Raw genomic sequence first — 17,792 nt, 5'->3', positions numbered from 1 at the left:
ATGTCACTACCAAAGGTGAGTAGACCTCTTGAAAACAGGGAGACAGTTTAGCAGAGTGGTTTAAGAGCTTTGGTTCTGGTGTGAGACAGACCTGTATCCAAATTCTGGCTCTACCACTGATTGTGTGACCTTGGGAAAGTTCCTTATCCACTTTGGGCAGCCTCATTTTGCCCCCATCGAGAACATGGTAATAACAGTATCTTCTATATGGAGCTACCTTGAAGATAAACTGAGAGAATTCTTATAAAGTGCTTAGCATAGAACCCAGTGTTCAGTGACTGTTAGCTATCATTATTATTGAAAATAGGAGTCAGAGGGGCAGTTTATCCAGGACTGTCCAGAGAACAGAGTACCTTGCCTGAGGGCTTGTGTGTCTGGTACCTATGGCTGGAAGATCTTCATGGCAGATGCAGGCGTATGGCTGTCCCAGCTTTGCCAGTATCATGCAACTCTGATTCTCTCTCCTTGTTTGATTCTATGCTTCTGAGCCTAATCTGGCTTCAATTTGTATTTCCTATAGAGAGAGAAGGGACTGACCAAAGAGGATTGACAGCCTACTCAGTCCCTATGATGGTTATTTTCCTATTATAAGTTAATGAATTGGCATTTTGGCTTACACCTCTGTCTCTTGGTATTGGGATAGCAACCACATAGCTCTGGGCTCCCATGTAAGAGGTTCTTGGATGTGGCTCAGTTCTCCAGGGCTCTGCTTCCCTAAAGCTTCACCCAGGAAGGCAGTGACTTTCCCAAGACTCTTCTTAGTTGCTAGCCTCCAATTACTAAAGCAGCAGGATCAGAAATCACTGCTTTGTAAGCATGATTGGCTCTGTGGTCAGGTTTTGTTCTCGCTTCATCCTTAGTAAAGTTCTCTTGGAAGCTGCCATTCCTGTACCAAGGGGAAAAAAGGAAGGAAATTTGGGTTTGTCCAGTTGGGCAGAGCTCTGAGGGCATATGAGGTCAGGTGTGGGATGGTGAAGGGATCGTGGGTCAGAGAACCCAGTGGAATTTCAACTTGAACTGACTTAGGGTCTCTTGTAAAGCCACCCTCACCTCTCAGCCCATGTGGTGTGTCTCCCCGGGCTTGTTATGGTTCCAGTGTGGAAAAACATGAACTGGGTTTTCCCAGGCAAGATAGTACTGTCCCTCAGCTGTAGGGCCTGAGGAGGAACACAGGAAGGGGCAGCCGAGGACCAGCCAGCAGCCTCTGGGTGCCCTGTCCAGGTGCCAAGCCCTACTAGATTAGGGCTATCCTAACAGCTGATCCTGTGATCCTCTTAGGGAGGCAAATGGGGATTAAAGGCAATCTAATCCCAAGAGCTGGGGATCCCCTGTGGGGTCACCAGAACTGTCCTCCAGCTCCATTCCCAGGCTGAGACTGACCACAAGAGGGCCAGCATGCCTTCTTAGAAAGTCACACCTACTGTGTTGCAGATCCACATCCTGTCCTCTAATCTCCACCCCTTCTGTCACCATACTCTGCCCCCTGGGACTGCTTTCCTGGGACTTCCCACCAGAGTGTTAGGATCCTTCAAGACTCTGATTGGGTTGTCAACTTCCCTGAAAGCCTTGGCCGACCCACCAGAGGAGGGGACAGGAGCCATCCTGTGTATTTTCACAGCCCATCCCTATTGAAACTCTCATCGCATTATGTGGCAATCACATGAACACACTTTTCTTCCCACCAGAGCATGAGCTCCCTATTCATCTGCAGAACCCAAATGTAGTCCTCAATACATTAAGGAATTACAAGGAATCAGCTCCACTGTGTGTCCCCATCGACTTCCCCTACACTTGTTAATTCTGCCCCGGAAACCGAAGTAGGGTAGTAAGCCCTCACATGAAGTCTTCCCAGGGCTGATATCATCAAAGTTTCTCTGAGCGGTTAGGGATTAGGATACTACTACCAGTATTCTAATAATAATATGGTGGTCCTAATGATGCCAGTAGTATTCCCCATTCTGAGTATGAGGAAACAGGCTCAGAGTTGAATGACTTGCCTTGGCTGTATGACTAGAGATATCAGAATCTAGATCTTTGAACTCGGAGGTTCAGAGCTCCTTCAGCTACTCTCCAGCTGTTTTAGTTTTTAAATTTAATGTATCACATCCTGCATGTAGGCTAGGTATTGCCATCTTCATTTTTCTGAATAGGAAATCTTAAGTTCCTGGTATGAAAACAACTTGCCCCTAGTCTACGTAGCTAGGAATGTTAGAGCAGGCTATGGGCCCCGCTCTGTATGGCTCCAAGGCTCGTGCTTTTTTGTACATGCTGCTTCTCCCTCAGTATGGGAGGGTTTAGGCTGAGAGCAAATGGGCCAAGAGAGGAGGGTAACTGGGGAAGTGAGAACCAAAGCTAACCTAGCCCTTGTGCCACCCATCTCGTTCCTTCCCACCGCAGGCTGTGGGAACAGTGCCCTGAGCTACGAGCTGTTCCTTGGAGGCTTCCCTGATGTGACCAGTGTGGACTACTCATCAGTAGTGGTGGCTGCGATGCAGACTCGATATGCGCATGTGCCCACACTGCGCTGGGAGACCATGGATGTGCGGGCACTGGACTTCCCCAGTGGCTCCTTCGAAGTGGTGCTCGAGAAGGGCATGCTGGATGCCCTGTTAGCTGGAGAACGGGATCCCTGGAATGTGTCTTCTGAAGGTGTCCACACCGTGGACCAGGTGCTAAGTGAGGTGAGGGAGCAACAAGGAGGGCAGACCGAGAGGTGGGAAGGAAGGGATTGGGGTTTCGGGAGATTGGAAGAACTCAAAAGCCGGAAGGAGGCATAGTTTGGAGCAGGTGGTGGGTCACCTTCAGGACCGCAGTTACCTGAAGGAGGGGGTGGTTAAGCTGGGTCAAGATCATAGGGGGCTGGAGTGGCCAGGCTCACAGATATAGATGATTGGCTACTGGGTTGTCACGGGGATGAGGTAGCAGCCAGGTTCCAGATAGGTAACACAGACTAGGAGAGTGAGTAGTTGACAGGAAAGCAGTGCCCCTGCACCTAACCTCATTCCCATGCTCCTGCCTGGGTAGAATATAGCCCTACTCCATGGAATTGACTAGGAGCAGAGAGGAGGCTCACTCTTGCCATGGAGAGCCCTGAGCTATGGCATGTAGGGTGGTACCTGCGAGGGTATCTGGGGCCATACTGACCTTTGAGAACCTGGCGATGGACTCCTCACCAGTGACTTCTCTGTCTGCCTTGCAGGTGAGCCGGGTGCTGGTCCATGGAGGCCGGTTCATCTCATTGACCTCAGCTGCTCCCCACTTTCGTATCAGACACTATGCCCAAGCCCGATATGGCTGGTCCCTGAGGCATGCAACCTATGGCAACGGTTTCCACTTCCATCTTTACATCATGCAGAAGGGCAGAGAGCTCACTATAGCCCAGCTGGCTGTTGGGACCCAGGTCCTCTCACCACCTAGACCTCCCACCACACCTTGCTTCCTCCAGGACTCAGATCACGAGGACTTCCTCAAGGCCATTCAGCTGTGAGGCCAGAGGCATGGTCCTCTGGCCCTCCCTGCCTTTCTGCCCTGGACTCTTCAAGTACTTGGAATTCCTGACTCAGGGCTTAGGGTTTGATTCAAGGTGTTCACAATCCCAGAGGGCTCATGCCTAAGATAGAGCTGATGGGAGCAACCCCACATGAAACAATACAGCCCAGGTCAAACTAGATCCCAGATCCCAGGTTTCTGGTTTCCTTCTTAGATTCCTCAGATTTTCCCTGGATTCCCCAACTTCCTCCCTTACCGTACTGAATCACCAGTGATTCATCTCCTAGGGCAAAGCTCAGCACAACCCCTCCACATGCCAGCCAGACTCCAAGACCTGCATCCCTGGGGCCTATTATTGACCCCCGTTCAACTTGGATTTATCCAAAGGAGGCTGCAGACTTGGAATCAAGATTGCTTTATGCTTCTGATCCCAGCTTCAGCTCCAACTCTAGTCTCCTATCCTGCTTGGATTGTATATTTACCCAAGGAAGCTACATTGCAATGAACTTCTCAGACCAGGCTGGCCTGCCTGTTTATTGGCAACCCTTCCCTGCCAGCAATATGCACCTGAGACTCCCAAGTCTCTGCCCCCTCCCCAGAAGGGGTTGGAGCCATTTTGGCCCGGCTCCTGAGCAGACCAAAGCAGTGGTCACACACACGCAGGGAGGTCTGTGTTTATTCACACACTCCTGGTACAGTGAGGATGGAGGAACATTTACAAAGGACACCCCTGGGTTGAAAACATCTCCAGGGCCACGGGTGTCATCCAAAGGTGCCGAGCAGTCCTCACTTGGGTTCCCAGGGGCAGGATGCAGGGGTCCAAGGTAAAATCAGACCTGGGCCCTTGGAAGGTGATACCTTGAGAGGAGGGGTCTGCCAGAGAGTCGCCTGGGGTCAGGCCTGAGCAGACTGACCATGTGGTTGGTTACCATGTTGGGGGCTCGTTCCATCTCAGACTCAACACCCATCCTATCTGCCAGGCGCAGAAGAGCGTGGCCGAGACTTGGGGAGGGGGGGGGGAGGCACGAACCATGAGGGGAGCCAGTAAACAAAGAGTCGGATATAAAAATACAAATGTGCTGAGGAAGTCCCTTAGAAAGAGGCTGAGGCTGGGGTTACGCCAGACAGGGGTGGGAGTGAGGGAGCGGCCTGGAGGGCTGGGCTCAGGTGGGTGGGAAGCTCATGCAAATACGCAGCCACACATCCCTGGCTGCGCGCGCGGTTCGACACGGGCCGGCAGCCGGCTCTGCAGACCAGACCGGCCGGAGAGGGGCGGGGCAGGGGAGCCGTGCGGGAGTGGGCGGGTCGGGGGCTGAGGGCCGCGGGTCTCTGTGTCCGTTCCGGTGTGCGGGGTGGGGCTGCGGCCCGAGGTTCTAAAGTGCATGAGCGCGGCGGCGGGCTCCGGGCCGGTCCGCGCCGCCGCTACCGCCGCCGCCGTGGTGCTGAAGCGGACAGCTCCGGAGTGCCAGGCGGCGGCGGCAGCGACTCCAACCCGAAGGCGGCGCGGCCCTGCAGCCCCCGCCCGCGGGCGCCTGGGCCGGGGCGGGGGGCGCCGGCAGCCGCATAGCCGGCCCGCGCTCCTGGCCGCTGCGGGGCTGGGCCCGGAGCCCGCCGCCCGAGCCGGCGCGTCTACACTCCGGACGGCGGCTTCTCCCCCATCCCCTTCAGCACGTCGTCTATCCGGTCATCCTCGATCACCACTGCGCAGGGAGAAAGCGCGTCAGCCGCGCGGCCTCAGGGGGCGGCGGCGGCGAGAATGGGCCCCGCGTCCTCGCGCCCCGAACAGCTACTTTCCGTGGCCCAGTGACGCCCCTCGGACGCCAGTGCCACAGTGCCCTCCCCATCCGAATTCTGCCGACTGGACCCACCGCCGAGCCTAGCTCCCACAGGCCCTCCTCCCCTCCCTATGGAGGAACGCCCCCCTGTTCCAACCAGCAGTTCAACCTCCCAGTCCAAACCCTCCCGCCGCCTGAGCTCTCCTGCATCCAAGCTGATCATCCTTTTGCTCGTGGGAGCCCCCTCTTCAACAGACCCCCCCTTCTCAAACAGAATCTTCACCTAGTCCAACTCTCTCCCCACCCTAACCCTCTCGCCGCTTGAACCCCTCTTCGGATGCTGGCACCAACAGAGTCCCCTCCCCATGCAAACAACGAGGACAACCGAATCCCTGGACCCCTGTCCTCTCTCCAATCGGACGTCCCTTCCCACCCGAAGGTTCTTCTGAAGCATCCACCGACTCAGCGTTTGATCCTGAAGAAGCGGCCGGTCGCCCCACGTTCCCACTTCAGGCAGCCCCAAATGCCCCGGCCGGCCCCTCCCCCTTGCCCGGGTGTCAGGGCTCTACTTCCAGAGGTGGCGAGCATCGAATCCGGGGCACTGCGTTCCCGGGAGAGGGGAAGAGAGGGACACAAGACTGCAGCGGGGGCATCCCCCCCCCAAACCCCGGCCGGCGAGCGGCTGGCTGCGCTGGTCTGCGGCAAGAGCTGCGGGCGCTTGGCGGGGAACGGCAGCCGGGGGGCGCCCGGCGAAGGGTTTCTGGGTCAAGCGGCGACTCCGGGCCCCGGCCGCATACCTCTCTTGGCTCGGCCAATCTGGCCCAGCTTGGGGGGTCGCTTGGCTTGGTTGCCCGCGAAGAAGGAGTTGGTGTCCTGCAGGCGGCAACTGAAGGAGAGGTCGGAGCCCTCGGGGTCGGCGGCGAAGCGGCCCATCTTGTCCTCACTGTAGGGCAGGATCTCGGACATGGCGGGCGCGGGGTGGGCGCGGGATTGCGGCGGGGCGCGGGCGGCGGGCTAGCTGCCGGACCGGCCCTAGCTCAGCAGGGGAGCCGGCGGAAGGATGAAGTCATGCAGCATCCGGGGCTGCCGAGCCAAGCGGGGCCTCCTCCCCCGCGCCTCCGCCTCCCGGGCCGCTGGGCAGGCGGCGGCGGCGGCGGCGGAGGTGGTGACGGGGACCGGGCGGGGGCGGTGCGCGGGGGGCGGGGGTGGCGGCGGCGGCAAGAGCGGAATGACGATGAGCGCCCGACTGCCGCAGAGCGCGGCAGGCGGGGCGCGGTGGAGGTGGGGCGGGCATCGGCCGGGGGAGAGAGGCGGGGCGGGGGAGGGGGCGGGCAACAGGAGCGCGCCCAGCATTCAACCGAGGGCTGGGAGCGTTAGTGGGAGGGTCCTGCACTAGGCGGGAGAGGCGGCTGGACGAATTGTACGGGCCAACGGGTGCAGGATCTGGCCGGGAGAGGCGGGACGGAGGGGTGGGTGGGGGGCGGGAGGGAGACCGGCCCCCGAGGGGCGGGAGGAGGGTCAGGCAAGGAGGCTCTTAGAGGCGAGGAAGGGGAACTGGGAATTGGGGGGCGGGGCGGGACCAGAAGCCTGGAGTCTGGACAGCATTCCAAAGGGGGGACTCCGGAAATAAGCTGGGTGGGGGGAAGGTCCCATACCGGTTAGGTGTGCTGGACTGTGCGAACCCGCCGACGCGAGAATAGCTCACCGGTGTCACCGCGGTTGGCGCGTTTGTGTCGGATTGGTCTTTGGATCTTAACTGTTTATCTGGAGTGTTTCTTTGACTGCCGGTCTGTGTCTGTGTCTGCCTATCTATGTATCAGTCTATCTCTCTGTGTCTGTATCTGTTTCTGCGCCCCGTATCTCTTTGTGTCACAGTCTCTGTCTACTTCTGTTTCTTAGGAGTGTCTCTACCTTTCTGTATGTCTCCATGCTTGGCCCCCGTACCTACGTGCCGCTGTAACCATCTCCTGAGTCTGTGTATTTCGGTCTCTCCTAGGAGGAATCTCGGTAACTGGGCCGACGCGCGCGCACCAGGGCAGACCCCCCACCCCTGCTGCTGGCGCCGAAACTCGAGCTCAAAGCGCCTCCAGTGCACCGCAGTACTCCTGGCCCTGGAGGTTCGGGCTGCGCGCGCCGTGTAGGAGCAATGAATGGTGGCGTCGCGGGGGGCGCCCTGGCTGCAGGTGACGCGGGGAAGCCGGGAGCGCCTGAGGACGCGGCGCGCGCCCGTGGGTATCCGGAGGTAGAAGACGAGGGACAGAGGGTACGCCCGCCCGCGTTGTGAGGGGTCACGTGACAGTTCCCGCTGCACAGACGGGAAAGGTTCTCTCTCCCCTACCCGCAGCGGGCCGTCTGCAGCCGCGTCACCTGCTTGCTAGCGCGCAGGGGCTCTGGCGCAATCACTGGCCTTGGGGGTGAGGGGAGGTCCCACACTTGGCGTAGCTGAAGACAGCAACGATTAGGGTAATAAGCCTCCCGTACATTCAGTCTATACCCGAGGCTGAGGGGGTCTCCACTGTCCCTGAAGCGCTTTACCTCCTTCCCTTCAAATCACACAGTTAGTGAAGCTGCCTGGTGCTGGGTCTCCTTCCTCCAACTCCTCACCAAGTGTTAGTCCCAGGGATGCAGAGGCTAATGCCATGGTGGCTGCCCTCAGGGACCAGGATTGGCGACGGGAGTAGTGCCAGAGAATACGTCTGTGTAAGATTCACTCAAGGCCCCAGACCTAGAGGCCTATTCCTACCAAGTCCTCCCCAGCTGCATCCTGCCCTCTGGGATGAGGGCCAAACCTGGAGGCCCAGCTGGAATGAAAGGAGCCCTGAGATCTGGAGGGACAAGAGATGCTGAAGCTCAGGGTCACTAGGAGAGAGTCCAGAAAATTCTACCCCCACTAGAGGTTGTCTAGAAATGGGTTCCAATCCTGGCTCTGCCACTTTCTGTATGACCTTGAACTGAAGGCCCCATAATTATAGTTTTAAAAAGTACATTCATTTTGGGGTGCCTGGCTGGCTCAGTCAGTGGAGTGTGCCGCTCTTGATCTTGGGGTTGTAGGTTCAAGCCCCACTTTGGGTGTAGAGATTACTTAAAAATAAAATCTTAAAAAAAAATTCGTTCACGTTCACTTGTAACATTTTAGGAAAATACAGAAACTTGCATGAAACCTTTGACAGATATCCCTCCAAGCTTTTCCTCATCCGTTTGCATAATATGCATACCTCTCTGAGCCTCCATTTTCTAGTCTGAAGCATTAGAGATGATAGAACCTACATTAAGGACAGTTTTGTAGATGAAATTGTTGTCCTGACATGAAGTGGATTGTCTCAGGAGGTAATGAGCTGTCCCTCACCAAAAGTGCTAAAGGGACCAAGAGAGTTCTTGCCAAGCATGAGATGAGAGCGCTGGTGGGGAATTGAAATTATTCTCTTGTCTACTCCCAGAATGAAAAGATTGGAGAAATAACCATTGAACTTGGAATTCATTTGGTTAACTCCTTCTTAAATAATCTTATTCCTGTCCCTGTTGTGTGTGGTAGGTCATGATTAAAGCAAAAGACCTAAGTACAAAATTGTAAAGATACAGAATGATATAAGCTACAGCTATGTTGTAAAAATTGGGGGGGGGGGGGAGTGTTCTTTAAATTGTGATCCTCTACTTAAAATTCTGAAGTTCTGCATCACTGTCCATGAGATGAAAATTCATTTTCACAGCTAAAATGAAATTACGTTTGTTTGGACTTTCATGACAGTGCATTGAATTTCTCAACTGAAAGTCTCTCAAAACCTAGTGGACTTGATCCATATGTTCTAAACAGAATACTATGCTTTTTGACACTTGAGTAATAATAGCAATTTTATTCAGGTGGAAACTTTAGGCCTGTGTAGTAGGTTGGATAGGGCCCCCCTAAAATTTACATCCACCTGGAACCTCAGAATATAACCTTATTTGGAAATAGGGTCTTTGCAGATGTAATTAGTTAAATTAAGATGAGGTCATACTGGATTAGGGTGGGTCCTAAATCCAGTCACTGATGTTTTTGTAAGAGGACAGATGCACAAAGACACATACACACAGGGAAGAAGGCTATGTGAGGAAGGGGAGATAGGAGTTCCTACAAGCCAAGGAACACCAAGGATTGCTGGGATCCACAAGAAGCTGGAAGAGGCAAGGAAAGATTCTTCCCTAGAACCTTCCCAGGGAGTATGGTCTTGCCCATACTTTTATTTTGGACTTTTCACCTCCAGAACTGTGAGAGAATAAGTTTCTGTTGTTTTAAGCCACTCAGTTTGTGGTACTTTGTTACAGCAATCCTAGGAAACAAATGCAACCTGTTACAAATATTTTGGGTTCATCTTTTTACATCTCTGGCGATTATGTTTCTCCTTCCTTAAACTCTCTCTGGGGCCCTTTGCTCTCACCCTGTTGAAGGAAGTCCATACCAGGAGGGTATTTCTGGGACTCATTCTATTTAGCAGAGGCTGATAAATCACAAAAAAGAATAAGGCAGATCTGTGTGGATTGACATAGTAAGATCTCCAAAGCCTGCCAAAATGTCACCAAATAATGACTGTAGAGTGTGATTTCATATATGGGGGAAAAAGTATACACACACATTTATGCATACACACCTACACACACACACACACACACACATACACATACACACTGTGTGTTTAGGTATGTAAATGCATATAAAAGAAAGATCTGGAAGGATACATACTCAACTGCTAATAATGGTTTTCTCTGAGGATGGTACTGGGATCCTCGCAGGTGGAATTTCATCTTTTTATTCCATATACTTATGGAGTATATTACTTTCTCAATAAAAAGTTTTTGATGATTTTTTTAAAGGTTTAAAACCAGTGATATAGACCATTTACCAAACATCACACTCTGGTCCCAGACAAGTCATTGACTTAGAAGAAAGAATATTAGTTAAGAGCATGGAATTTAGAATCAAATCAAGGATCTGCCTTCTACCTGATGTGTGATGTTGGGTATGTTGGTAAGCTTCCCTGTGTCTTAGGTTCCTCATCTGTAAAATAGGGACAATGATACTGCTAGACTATATCTTATTGGGTCATTGTGAGGATTAAGTAAATTAACATATGTAAAGTCCTTAGGTAAGTGCAAGACAATAGAATTGTTAGCTATATATTCAGGAAAGCATAAGGAAGAAATTAAAAGTAATCTCATCATTAGATATGTTAACATTTTGTTGCTGTCCTTCCGATCTCTTTTTTAAAATCTGGGCTTTTATACATTTTTGCTTCACAAAAATGAGATTTTGTAACCCTTTTACTCCCCCATTTAATTCTATATGGAGAACATTTTCCCAGAGCATTAACTCTTCCTTTCCATCCTTTGTAAATGTTACATTGTTATCCCATTGTATGGTTGTTTGATTTATTCAACAAGACCTCTACTCTTTTTTTTTTCTAGTCCTCTAAGCTTTTTGTTTGTTTAAAGATTTATTTATTTAATTTAGAGAGAGAGAGCTGGGCGAGGGGCAAAGGGAGAGGGAGACAATCCTCAAGCAGACTCCCCACTGAGCACAGAGCCTGAAGCGGGGGCCTGAAGTGGGGCTCCATCCCAGGACCCTGAGATCGTGACCTGAGCTGAAATCAAGAGTCAGTCGCTTAACCAACTGAGTGACCCAGGTGCCCCTGTTTGTTTTTGTTGTTATTACAGACCGAGCTGTGATGAATAAATCTTGTAGGGAAAAAATGGTCCCAATATTTTGTAGCTCCTCCAATCAAGTAGTAAATTCTATTTCTCCCTCCCTGAATCTGGGCTTGACCATCTGACTTGTTTTGCCCAATCAGGACATTAGGATATGTGGGACAGGCAGAGGCTTGAAAACTGTTTACATACTGGGGCTTGCCCCGTTTTTTTGTTTCTGGGAATCCTTAGACCACCATATGAAGGAGCCTGGGCTAGACTACTGGAGGAGACACCACATAGAGCCAGGGCCCAGTCATCCCAACTGAGGCCCAAACATGGCAGTGAGGCCATTCAGCTATACCATCCAGCTCTTGCTGAGCTGATGTGGAACCAAAGAACCATCCAATCAACCTGAAGTACATAAGAAATAGTAAATGTTTGCTATTTTAAGCCACAAAGTTTGGGGAGGTTCGTTCTGCAGCAAAAGCTAACTAATACAAACATCCTATAGATAATGCTTATTTCCTGGAACAATTTCCCAGAATTAGACTTTCTGGTTCAGAGTATATACACTTACACCTTAAAAAAAAAAAAAAGATTTTATTGATTTATTTGAGAGAGAGCACGAGAGATTGAGAGAACGAGTGGGGGGAGGGGCAGAGGGAGAAGCAGACTTCCTGCGGAGCAGGGAGCCCGATGTGGGACTCATCCAGGGACCCTGGGATCATGACCTGAGCCAAAGGCAGACGTTTAACCAACTGAGCTACCCAGGCGCCCACACTTACACCTTTTGACTCATATTGCCAAAAAAGTTATATCAATTTATAAACCACCAACAATCTAGAGAGTGCCCATATTTCCCATCTTTGTCAATACTGGACATTAATGTGTCTTGTTATCTTGACAACTACGTTGTCCTTCTAAGTTTAGCATATAACTGTTGTCCATTTCCTCTCAATTCACAATCAATTTAGAAGGGAAAAAAAAAAAGACCAAAAGAAAGATTATTTTAGGAATATGAAAAGAAGAGCAGAAAAGATAGAGAGGAAGAAAATAATAGAATGAGAGAGGAAAAAAGAGACAAAGGTGTTAAACATAGAGAAAAGAAAATAGAATTATAGAGTAGAGCAACCTCCAAGCCTCTCATACTAGGGTATTTAACATGTAATCAGGAATAGTTATGAGCCTAATAAATGATTTGAATCAGGAAAGAGACATGGAAAGGAAATGTGCATTTAGGGCAAGCCTGGTGAAACTGAGAGCACTGTAAAACTAGGTACCAGGCTCTCTCCTAAGTGGTTGCATGTAATTGTCACAGCAACTCTCTGAGACACTGATGACTGTTCCCATTTACAGATGAAGAAAATTAAGGGTCTGAGCTTTCAAGTAACTTGGTAAAGATCATACAGCTGATCAAGATTTGAGCCCAGATTTGAGTCCAGTTCTGTCTGGCTTGAAAACTGATGTGTTTCCCCTTACCCTTGCAGAGAAAATGTGACAGAAGACCAGCAACTAATGTTGGGAGGAAGTATATCCTCCTTTTGATTCCTGTTGCCAAAGTGCTCTCCAGAAAGCAGCCAGAATGCCTGGGTTTGAATCCCAGCTCTGCTACTTACTAGCCGTGTGACTCTTAGTCTCTCTATGCCTCAGTTTCCTCATCCGTAAAATGGCTTCATAATCGCCACGAGGGTAAAAGAGAACCTAGATGTAAAGGACTTACAACAGTGGCTGGCACATACTAAAGTGCTATATAAGCTTGCTATTTCCATTGTGGCATGGAGCCACAGGACTATTTCTAAGGAGCCTGTTGCCAGGAAGTTCTTACATAGTATCTTTGGTTACACTCACATGGTCATGCCATGGTGGAATTTCCCATGGGCCAGACTGCCCCTGCTGCCACATTCCCCTTCATCCAGCTTTGGGGGTGATAAGGGAAAGAGGTGAGTGCTGTGATGCCGCATTGTCATCAGAGTGAACATGAACAACTTCAGAAAACTGTCCCAAGTGGATATTCCAAGGCCTTGCTGCTGCAGACCCCAGTATGGCTGAATGTGAAAGCTTCTTGCTCAGGGAACCCCTAATTAACCTAGAACCCATCTACCTGGAGGGAATAGAACAGCCTTCCTCCAACCTTAAAATTCTCATTTCTATCCATAGGATTTTAACAACAGTAACACAAAAATAGCAGCTCACACATTGAGTGCCCTTTACATGCCAGACACCGTCTTTTGACATGGGTACTATTCTTATTTCAATTTTACAAGTGATGACATTGAGTGTGAATCCAGAATCTTTCATCCTACCTATAACACTATACTGTCTCCTATTTGAGAACATGAAATTGGCGGTGTGTGTGTGTGTGTGTGTGTGTGTAAATGCCAAAGAAAGCGATCCAACATTCTCAGCCTGATCAATTCATCATCCACCCCCCTTCTCAGCCATAAGAGCAGCCCATATTAGAACCTCATGCAGCAAGCTGAGGACTGAGGTGAGTGTCGAGAAATGGATTATGGATTTGCCACCATTCTGAGCCTTCTCAGGTCAAACTCATGTACTCTGTTGGGGGAAGAGGGAGGAGGACGAGGCACTTTTTAAAAAACTGTGGCAAAAAAAACCCACTAGGCACTCTTTCAGTGCAGCCGACTGCAACACCACCAGGCCTGATTAAGGAATGACAATATGGAAGGCAGATGGCAGATGCATAGATGCCACACTATTGCCTTTCAGTTAAATATTGCTCAGTTTTTTTTTTCTTGTAAACCTCCCAAATAAAATGGTTTGCTTTCCTCAAGTTAGAAGTGTTAGCACGTCTTTTCTTTAAATATCCGTGCATGACTGTTTTTTTCCCTGCCAATTTGTCACCATCTGTAACCCTCCCTTTGTGAGATGATCTGATGACAACGATTATCTCGGGGAGTAAAAGTGCAGTCTGGAAGCAACGGGGAAGAGCAGAGTCAGAGTGTGGGTTATGTGTGCGTGCTGTCCGCGTGGGCCGCGCGTATGTACAGAAGGACAGTGTAGTTTGTGTGTTGGCTCGGGTGCCTCGTAGAGTACAGAAGGTGAGTGTGCAGTGGGCACACTGTGTGTGTGTCTTGCGTGTGTGTGGACCATGTGTTGGGCTGAGTGCCTGCCTGTGTACTTTGGGTCTGCGCGCTCTCTGGGTAGATGCCGTGTGGACAGCCTGTATGTGGGTCGACCCCCGTGTGCTGCTCTTTGTGCGCTGGCTGAAGAGGGGCTGTGTGGACTGCTGCCGGCAGATGTTCCTCCCGAAAGCATCATTTCCTGAAGGTGTTTAAGGGGGATGGCGAGGGCCTGCAATGTGGGGAATGGGGCCAAGAAATATCACCAGGGGTTGGGCCTGGGTCAAAGGCATGGAAATTATGGGTGGCTTGCAAGAGGGTGATGCTGGGAGGGGGGCAGGCTGATCCTGAAGAGGACAGGGGTCCGGGCGTCACCGGAGGGCGGCCGCGGGCACCGGAGCGACGCCCGGGCACAGGGCGGGTGGCGGCCGCGGCCGGCGCGCTCCTCCCCGCACGTTACCCCCCACCCCCGGGCGCGGCGCCGCGGCGGGAGGGGGCGCGGGCAGGCGGGGGCGGCGGGGGCGGCGGCGGCGGAGCAGCGACGGGCTGCGGCAGCGGCCTGATGGCGGGCGGCGGCGGGACCGGGCCGGGGGCCGAGGCTGCGGCCTGGGCGAGGGCCAGCCGCCGGGAGCCCTAAGGTGCCGCCCGCCCCTACTCCACCATGAACGTCGCGCTGCAGGAGCTGGGCGGCGGCGGCAACGTGAGTGGGGGCCCCGGGCTCCGGGGAGAGGACTGCGTGGAGGGGTTGAGGCCGAGCGGGCAGGAGGCGTCAGCAGGGGCTCGGGCTGGCCGAGAAGGGGCTGCGTGCCGGAGGGGGCGCGGGTCGGGGGCGCCCCAGGCCGGAGAGCCCGGCAGGAGGGGGGTCCTCCCTGCGGACAGGAGGGGGCCCGGCCAGGCCAGGGGCACTGGGGCAGGGCCGTGGGCAAAGGGCCCTCTCTGCCTGACCTCGGTTGGCGCCCCCGACTGTCTGGCAGATGGTGGAATACAAACGGACCACGCTGCGGGAGGAAGACGCACCTGAGACCCCCGTAGAGGGCGGGGCCTCCCCGGACGCTGTGGAGGTGGGCAAGGGGGTTCCCCCTTTCTCGCCAGGCCCCAGCCCTGACGTGACGCCTGGCAGACCCAGGAGCTCTGGGCTGACCTGGAGGGTCACCTGCCCCCACCTCAGCTTCATCTCTGGCCTCTGCGCTAGAACTATGGTGAGGCGACTGTAAGCCATGACGTTGCACAAAGCGGGCTCAGGACTCAGCTCAGACCGCCTTGTGCCCCTGTGCCCAAAGTCAACCCCTTTAGCGTCTTTGCTCCATGGCTCTGGAAACTGCCTGTGTCTTCACCCTTTGGGAGGACTTCTGTGATCTTGGATTCCCACGGCAGCTTGCTAGCTCACTGGCACCCTGTGTTCCCCAGGTGGGATTCCGGAAGAGGACAAGAGACTTCTTGGGCTCCCACACCCCACTGGAGCTGGTCTTAGCAGCTGTCTCTCTGCTGCTGGCTGCGCTGCTCCTGGGCTGCTTGGTGGCCCTGGGGGTCCAGTACCACAAAGGTAGGGTGGGCCCACACCTGTCACCAGCCCTCCTAGCTGTGGGGGTGGGGGTGTCTGGGGGCTCAAGGGCCACTAAGGTTTTTTCTGGTCAGGCCAGTCTTCCCCCAGCTTTTCTCTCTCCTCCCAACCTTCTTGTTGTCATGGCCCTTCCCAAAGCATTTGCCTTTCCCAGACTCACTGACAGTCCCCTACCCCCACCCCCACCATGTTCCCTGCCGCAGACCCATCCCATAGCACCTGCCTCACAGAGGCCTGCATTCGAGTGGCTGGAAAAATCCTGGAGTCTCTGGACCGTGGGGTGAGTCCCTGTGAGGACTTTTACCAGTTTTCCTGTGGAGGCTGGATTCAGAGAAATCCTCTGCCTGATGGGCGTTCTCGCTGGAACACCTTCAACAGCCTCTGGGACCAGAACCAGGCCATACTGAAGCACCTGCTTGGTGAGTGGGGCTGTCGGGGAGGCATTGTGCCAAGTAAAACTCACACCTGGTATAGGGCTTTGCATTTAGGTACTCAATAAATGTCTGTGACTGAATGAATAAGTGGATGACTGCAAACTCTCCTCGGGTGGGGGATGCAGAGAGCAGGGGGATCCTGAGAGGTGGAGATGGGTTTGAGGGGACAGACCTCTGAGTATATAAAGAAGGGACTGTCCTCTGCACTCTGTTTGGATCACTGCTGAGGTATGGTAGGCACCAGGAAGTCTGTGGTGTTTAGAGATCTTTGAGGGTTTCCATGGACAGGGGAGAGGAAGTCACTCTTTGCTGTTTCAGACAGTCTTCCTGGGTCTACTTTAGGAGGACTGCGCCTTCACAAGGCAAGGAGAAGGACCAAGCAAGGGCCCAGGACCCCTCTCAGCAGTTAGCCTAGTTGCCAACTGGACCTGTGTCCTACCCCACAGAAAACACCACCTTCAACTCCAGCAGCGAAGCTGAGCGGAAGACACAGCGTTTCTACCTATCCTGCCTGCAGGTGGAGCGCATTGAGGAACTGGGAGCCCAGCCGCTGCGAGACCTCATTGACAAGGTAGGACCCCTGGGGGAGGTCAGAATAGGTCTTGGGAGAGGATGTGGCCCCAGAAAGCTTTGGGGGCCCCTGTGCTATAATTTCCACTATGGTCTCTACTCAGATTGGTGGTTGGAACATTACGGGGCCCTGGGACCAGGACAACTTCATGGAAGTGCTGAAGGCAGTAGCAGGGACCTACAGGGCCACCCCCTTCTTCACTGTCTACGTCAGTGCCGACTCCAAGAGTTCTAACAGCAATGTTATCCAGGTACCAGTCTGGAGAAGGGTTGGGGGGAACTTATGGACCATTTGCTGAGCCCAGACTCTCCTCCCCTATGACAGGCAGGCTGGGGTGGCTCCATCCCCCACCCCTGTACAAGAGACCAGGTGTGTGTTGGGGGAAGGCTCACTCCCGTGACTTGCTATTGCAGGTGGACCAATCTGGGCTCTTTCTCCCCTCTCGAGATTACTACCTAAACAGGACCGCCAATGAGAAAGTAAGAAGCATCCTCAGAACACCCAACCCCACCCCTCTATTGAGCTGGGCTGATGCTTGTTTACTTTTCCCTTTGCCCAGGGTCATAGTGGGCAAGGTGAGCCTGTCCTGTCACCTAGTGAACCAACTACCCTTCCTTCCTTCTTTATCTCTTCACTCTTCCCTCATTTCCTCCTTCCCTCCCTCCCAGCCTTCCTTCTCACCCTTCTCTCTTTCCCTCCCTCCTTTTCTCCTTCCCTTCCATTCCTTCTCCCCTTCTTTCCTTCCTTCCCCTTATTCTTCTAGGACCACATTTTATAGGCCCCTGCCGTGTGCCAGGTGCAATGGGGGAATTCTGAGATGTCCCCCCAGAGCCACTGCCACACAAAGCTTGCAGTGTAGATGGCTTCATGGACCTAGACAGCTGAGAACGGGCTCAAAAGGGGGTCTCTAGGCTTCAGGAGAGACTCAGGTAGTCAGAGGTTTCCTAATGAGATTGCATCTGAGCCGGGCCACGTAGAATATCTAAGAGTGGGTGAGGGCATGCTGGGTAATGAGAAGAGTTTAAACAAAGTCTTGAAGAAAGACAGAGCTAAGGCATGTTTGGACCATGAGAAGGGGTCCAGTTTGGCAAAATGTAGAGCTCCAAGCAGATGACAGGCTGGACAGGTGGGTAGGAACGAGTTGTGGAGGGGACCTGGAATCCTATACAATAAAACACTGAGTTTTATTGTATAGGCCTCTGAGAACTGTTGCATGCTCCA

General features: G+C 52.9%; 2 protein-coding genes across 7 annotated transcripts in view; one reads left to right on the top strand and one right to left on the bottom strand.

The window, feature by feature from the left end:
- Window positions 1-17,792, top strand: part of LOC116633998 (endothelin-converting enzyme 2) — a 31,861-nt gene that overhangs the window by 2,797 nt on the left and 11,272 nt on the right. The window contains exons 1-8 of one of the 6 annotated variants that reach the window (XM_032407035.1): window positions 13,843-13,984; window positions 14,091-14,213; window positions 14,980-15,066; window positions 15,413-15,548; window positions 15,770-15,985; window positions 16,447-16,571; window positions 16,675-16,821; window positions 16,985-17,050. In XM_032407035.1, the coding sequence (XP_032262926.1) occupies window positions 14,980-15,066; window positions 15,413-15,548; window positions 15,770-15,985; window positions 16,447-16,571; window positions 16,675-16,821; window positions 16,985-17,050 (777 nt within the window). In that variant the 5' untranslated portion in view covers window positions 13,843-13,984; window positions 14,091-14,213. The other 5 variants (XM_032407039.1, XM_032407036.1, XM_032407034.1 and 2 more) reach the window with 5 other exon arrangements.
- CAMK2N2 (calcium/calmodulin dependent protein kinase II inhibitor 2) lies at window positions 4,148-6,439 on the bottom strand. Its single transcript, XM_032407041.1, has 3 exons — window positions 6,062-6,439; window positions 5,117-5,189; window positions 4,148-4,887 (listed from the first exon to the last, which is right to left on the bottom strand). Exons 1-2 carry the CDS (start codon window positions 6,228-6,230, stop codon window positions 5,119-5,121), a joined length of 240 nt encoding a protein of 79 aa, XP_032262932.1. The 5' UTR covers window positions 6,231-6,439; the 3' UTR covers window positions 4,148-4,887; window positions 5,117-5,118.

This window comes from Phoca vitulina, unplaced genomic scaffold, assembly GCF_004348235.1.
Source record: "Phoca vitulina isolate PV1807 unplaced genomic scaffold, GSC_HSeal_1.0 scaffold8, whole genome shotgun sequence".
Lineage (NCBI taxonomy): Eukaryota > Metazoa > Chordata > Mammalia > Carnivora > Phocidae > Phoca > Phoca vitulina.
The sequence above is the reverse complement of the archived record's forward strand: the minus strand, read 5'-3'. Positions and strand labels throughout refer to the sequence as shown.

Bases quoted from the DNA above. Each gene is read 5' to 3' on its own strand.
- CAMK2N2 (XM_032407041.1), bottom strand. From the start codon at position 6,230: ATGTCCGAGATCCTGCCCTACAGTGAGGACAAGATGGGCCGCTTCGCC. The intron at 5,190-6,061 runs GTATGCGGCCGG...CTCCCTGCGCAG, and splicing joins GATTGGCCGAGCCAAGAGAG to TGGTGATCGAGGATGACCGG.